Genomic DNA, 6172 nt, shown 5'->3' with positions numbered 1-6172 from the left:
CAGCCTTGGAGGAGATTATGTTGAGAAATAAAAAAAAAAAATTCTTAAAAACGTTGTTTTTCTTGGTCAGGCCGGAAACTTATCAATCCACCCTCGTAAACATTCTAACCCAGGATCGAGTTTAGGATTTAGATTGAGTGCTTGCCATGCCTCACTCAACTTTTCTATTGTTAGAGATAACAGCTAGTTTAGAGAAATTAAGAATGATTAAAATATTAGGGAATTTAATTGTAATATTCTGAATTCGGTTCATTACATAACGACGAGACGATTAAAAAAAGATAGAAGAAAATCGGTTAATCAGTTCAATTTCTGAATATACATTTTTCTCCCTTCTTCGATTCTACGACAAGAAATTCTGATAAAAAGATGATGCGCCCAGAACTGGAAATTATTTAATCGGAAAAGTATGGAATTTCCATTAATTTTATTTTCAAGCTTGAAACTTGAAGGGTATGCAATCGGAGCCTTTTCTTGAGCAATACCTTTTTCAGAATTTTCAGTTGAAAACTCTGCAATCATAGACATTCATCATTTTTATATATTTTTACTTGAATCTTTATTTGTTTCAAATGCAATTGCTTGCGTTACAATGAATGTCCACTTTTTCTAAATTGTTATCCTATGCTAGTTTTTCTTGATGTTGTTTGTTGTGGACGTTTCTGTTTTGTTGATGTAAACCATCCATACTGAATTTGACGGAAATTTAAAGAAAAAAGCAATAATTGTATAAACAATAAAATTAAGCTTTTAGTGCTTCATGTATTGTTCCTATACACTATACAGTCATGTAATACGCTATTTAGTTATTGAAAAAATGGATAGATCAAATGAAGATTGTTTAAACAAATAGACATTTATTAAGCATTACAAGAAATGTATAAATAATTGTTTAAATAATTACATAATGTTTCTAGAAAAATTTACTACTCCAAGCAATGACAAACAATTACATTTCAATCAGAAAATATGATTATTTTTTTACATTTTTTGGGTTTAAATAACTGTTTAAATAATTTAAATTTCTTTAAACAATTGAGAATTGTTTAAAAAGTAATGGAAAATATTCTAATTGTTTTTTAGTAATTAGTTGTTTGAAAAAGACGACGAAAGTTGCTAAAAAAGTAACAATAATGAACGTAAAAATGTTGTTTTTGATTTTTGAGTCACATATGGGGCACTGCGGAGAGAAGAGGGTTGTTTGGAAATGAAATTTATTAGTATCGATTTATTTTGTAGACACTTCATTTTGTAAATCGATTAGAAATATATTTATAATTTTTGTAAAATTTTAACATAGTATAAACTGTACACAGTGAGTCATTTAATATTATAATTCTATGTTTCGGTCGCCACCTCGAAAAAGTAGGCTCCTCCGATTTCTGTGAATATTATTTTAATTTATCGAATGAAAAACAGTGAAATTGAACCACAAAATAAGAATCTTGAAGCAAAATACTTCATCAATTCTGACCAACAGCACATTCATTGTGACGCAAGCAGTTGTAAATGAAAGAAATTAGGATTCAAGAAAAAAGTGTGAGAGATAGATTTAGGAATATATTATTGAATTTACCGCCGTAGCAAGATCGGCAATTGACCGAAAGTTGTCGATCATTATCGAGGGAGACATGATGCGTGAGAAGCGCACCTACATTGAATAAAGTTCTTTTTATTGTAAAGTCGTTGTCGAAGTAAACCTAATTCTAAGTCTTCTGTGCTCAAATAATACCTTTCTGAACATCATTTCGCCATCCTTACAGACAAGTGACGCTCTCAAATTTTTGTCGTTATAATCCTGTTCCGGCTTTATGCGCTTGAGTTAGGCCTAGTATTTAGAGTGTGGCTCTCTATTGAACAGAGTTTTGTTGGTGCAAACTTTGTGAAAGTTCCTTCAAAGTGAATATAAATGGTTGAAAGTGTACATTCAAAATGGCTACAGGAAAATGCCTGTAGGATTACACCGATGATGAACTCAGGGTTATCGTAAACAGGGTGAACGAGAGTACGGTGGGAAATAAAGCAGAGTTAATTGCTCGAATTCACGAAAAATATGTCGGTGTAGCTTAAGGAGATGACTCTGGTGTTAGGTCAGTGAATTCAGAATCTAAGTTGGGTGATACGGATTTTGAATCGTTGACGACCGAGTGCAGTTCCTTAACGCAAGAGCTGGAAGCAGCTAGAATATAAATTGAAAGATCGTGAAGTAATGCTCTAAGGGAAGCTGAAGAAAGAGAGCGTAAAAGAAATTTGGAAAATATTAGATTTGAGCGCGAGCGGTTGGCGTAAGAGTTTCAAGAAGCAGGAAAGGAATTGGCCAGGCTTCGGAACGAAGAACCCTAACCGACACGCAGGAACGACGAAAATGTGACGAAAAGAGAGAGAGAGTTAAGCCAAAAATCACTATTTCTGCCATCGGTGAGCTATTGGGCGTATTTGACGGTACGAGTGGAATGTTTGCCAGCTGGGAATGACAGGTCAGACTCTTGAAGGATATCTACAAACTGGATGATGATATAGTGAGAATATTAATTGGCTCAAAGCTAAATTGGAAGGCGTTAACCTGGTTCCACTCCCCACCAGATCATGTCAGCATGTCGGCATAAAAAGATGTTTCATCAGCGTCCAAACAGAGTACGTTTGCACAAGGAATTCGAAGAAAGAGTTTGAAAAAATGGTGAGATACTCCGATTTGATTCGATCGAAACATTGCTGTTTGCCTTCGAAAAAGTAAGTATGCAAGCAAAGAACGTTAGTGGTGAGAAAAGTGATAAATTTGCGAAAAGTGTAACCAAAGATGATAAACCAACCAAATCTGAAAATAAAGACTTAAAAGTGTCGACGTCGGGAAAAATTCGTTGCTTTAATTGTAACAAATTGGGACATTATTCAAGTGACTGCGAATAAAAGCCGCGAGCAAAAAGATCTTGTTTCCAATGTGGATCTTTGGAGCATGTTGTCAAAGATTGCTCATAATGAGTGCAGAAACGAGTGAAGGAAGTAGTCAACATCGATTTTAAGAATTACAACGAATTAGAAGCAATGTACACTACGAGCTGATAATTGACAATGAGGTTTTCAACATAACTCTTTTGACGCTGTTGGACAGCGGCAGCCCAATAAGTATAAATGAATCTGAATTCAAATTACTTGAATTTGTAATTGTTAATATTTATTTGGGAAAGATTAAGAGAGAAAGAAAATTGTTTGTCGTACATAATGAAACTATGAAGTCTCTTGTAGTTTTAGGTAGGGATGCTTTAAAAATGTTGCGCTTTAAACTTTGTTTAATGATGAGTATATTAAACCAGTGAAACCGGAAAATCCTAAAGTTGACGTGGAAATAAAAATCGTGTCCTACACTGTAAAAAAAGGTTGTGAAATTTTAGTACGCTAGACGTATGTATGGACGAAGCAGAATTGCACTGCGATGCAAGTAGTTTAGGATTCAGAGCAATTCTGATGCAACGAGAGGGGAATTTGAAATTTCATCCTTGTTTTCACTTTGCTAAAAGAATATCCAAAGACCAAAGTATGAGCCACATAGACAGTTTAAGCCGTTGCAATTTCATAAGTGTTATTGATGATAACCGCGTTAAAGAAATCGTATGTTAGCTCAAACTCAGAATAATAGAATCGTCGAAATTTGTAAAATGTTGGAATAATCAGAAGATAAGCAGTTTGAATTGCGAAATGGTATAGCTTACCTTAAGAAGAATGATTTAGTAATATTTTACGTGCCGAGTGGTATGGAGAAAAATGTCATTTTCAAATATCACGACGAATTGAGTCATATCGATGCCGAAAAAGTATGCGAAACACTTCGTAGGATCTATTGGTTTCCCGGGATGAAAGAAAAAGTTAGAGATCATATTGAAAATTGTTGTGAATGTATCGCCTTTACACCAAAATCGGACAGAGTCGAAGGTTTGGTGAACGTAATTCGTAAAGGCGATAGCCATTCGAAAACGTCCATATTGATCACGCGTACATCTTTGCTTGTAGAGTTAAAGCTAAAAAACACATTTTAGTGGTGATTGGCGCATTCACCAAGTTTACTCGATTCTACCCGACTAAATCTACTGCATCTTTGGAAACAATTACGCACCTCAAACAGTATTTTTTAAATTATAGCAAACCTAAGGTTATCGCATCAAATTCAGATACTTGTTTCACCTGAAAAATATAGAAAAGTCACAAGAGTATAATAAAGAGTATGTTGATAAGACGCGAAAAAATCGTCATGATTACCAACTTTGTGACTATATTATGATTAAGAATTTTGATTCCACATCGGAAATTTCTTCTAAATTGCTTCCTCGTTTTAAAGGGCCTTATGTTATTTTAAAAGTTTTGCGAAATAACCGATACGTCGTCGCTGATATAGACGGTTTCCAATTGACTTAGAGGAAATATGAGGGCGTTTGGGAACCAGCGAATACGTGGCCTTGGGTTTCAGTTAAACGTATAAACAACAACAATTTTGGTAATGCGTCCGAGGACGGATGTAAGTCAGGACGGTCGAATCTGTAAGAGATAGATTTAAGAATATATTTTTGAATAGACCGCCGTAGCAATATCGGAAATTGACCGAACGTTGCCGATCATTATCGAGCGAGACATGATGCGGGAGAAGAGCAGAATCTGGCAGAGTCTTGCCAAGCGCGAAAGCGACTTCATTTCCACCTTTTATAATAATACCCACATTAAATAAAGTTCTTTTCATTCGAAAGTCGTTGTCAAAGTAACCCTAATTCGAAGTCCTCTGTCCTCGAATAATACCTTTCTGATCATCATTTCGCTATCCTTACAAAATATAGAAAAATTATTAATGTCTATGATTGCAGAGTTTTCATTTGCAAATTCTGGAAAAGGAATTGCTCAAGAAAAGGCTGCGAATTGCACACCCTTCAAGTTTCAACCTTAAAAATAAAATAAATGGAAATTCCATACTTTTCCGATTAAATAATTTCCAATTCTGAGCGAAGCATCTTTTTCTCAGAATTTCTTGTCGTAGAATCGGAGAAGAGAGAAAAATGTATATCCAGAAATTGAACGGATTAACCGATTTTCTTCTATATTTTTTTATTAGTCTCGTCGTTATGTAATGAACCGAATGCATAATATTAAAATTAAAATCCCTAATATTTTAATCATGTTGAATTTCTCTAAATCGGCTGTAATCTCTAACAATAGGGAAGTTGAGTGATGCATGTCAGGCACTCAATCTAAATTCTGGGCTCGATCCTGGGCTTACGATGTTCAAAGTATCGTAGAAAAAATAACACTCTATACCACCCGTTGTTTTATTTGGAACTAGCCGCTCCGGTATTCTGTTCGCCATAGGTTTGCTTCTTCCCAAGCTCATAAAATGCATTAATTGTCAATTAATTGAAATAAAACAAAACCAGACCATTTTTCGAAGAAAACTCTATGTTTGATTCTGTATTTAGACATTTATATTCTGCGGTTAAAATATGAAATCAAATAACCCATAATTGTAGGAGAAAAGCTTGTTTCTGTAATGCGTGGGCTAAATGTCAAGCCTGAGGAAGCGCCTTAATTAAGCCTTAAATAAAAAAATAATTTGAAACATTGATAGAAATTCTTGTTACAGCAGCTGATTTCAGTAAATCATTGGGGCAGCTTGAAGAATTGCAGTGTCAGATATCTGCAGGACTCGAAAGCAACATGTATCTTCTAAAAGGAGTGCAAGAAAATTTCACATCCAATTTGGATATTATTAAGAATAATATAGAATCCTTAGATCAGCGCATAAAGAATCTTAACAAATCATCATAATATATGCATGTCAAATAATTACTTTTTAAAGTTTAAATAAAATATCGAACTATTCTTATTGCATTTCTTGTTATTTTGTTACTCTGTTTCAGGTGCATGTTGATTTTCAATTTTTTTAATTTTAGCAAAAAAATTTAAATGACCATGATTTCGGGCTCAGCAACTAAAAGGAAAAATGCCTCAAAGTAAATTTCACTTTTTAAATTATCACCATTCATAAATAATTGTGTTAAAAAATCTATGCAAGTTTTATTTAAACGATTTGTAGCTCTACAAAGTATCATAAATGAATATTAGGAAAAACTCTACGACCACGTGTTTCATAAAAAGTTCTGTGAAAATTCGCTTTATAAACAAAAGTTTATGTAGT

General features: G+C 33.9%; 1 protein-coding gene across 4 annotated transcripts in view; it reads left to right on the top strand.

The window, feature by feature from the left end:
* The window catches only part of LOC117181892 (dynactin subunit 2), a 164864-nt gene extending 159004 nt beyond the window's left edge, over positions 1-5860 (top strand). Inside the window, exon 10 of one of the 4 annotated variants that reach the window (XR_004468202.1) lies at positions 5621-5717. Coding sequence is in view for 2 of the 4 variants with exons in the window: in XM_033374906.1 (XP_033230797.1) it covers positions 5618-5802 (185 nt within the window). In the remaining 2 variants the exon portion in view is untranslated. Of the gene's footprint in view, positions 1-5617 lie in introns of all 4 variants that reach the window. The other 3 variants (XR_004468201.1, XM_033374907.1, XM_033374906.1) reach the window with 3 other exon arrangements.
* The last annotated feature ends 312 nt before the right edge of the window (positions 5861-6172 follow it).

The sequence above is a fragment of the Belonocnema kinseyi genome, chromosome 10 (assembly GCF_010883055.1).
Source record: "Belonocnema kinseyi isolate 2016_QV_RU_SX_M_011 chromosome 10, B_treatae_v1, whole genome shotgun sequence".
Lineage (NCBI taxonomy): Eukaryota > Metazoa > Arthropoda > Insecta > Hymenoptera > Cynipidae > Belonocnema > Belonocnema kinseyi.
Note: the sequence above shows the minus strand (reverse complement) of the source record. Positions and strands in the feature narration are given on the sequence as shown.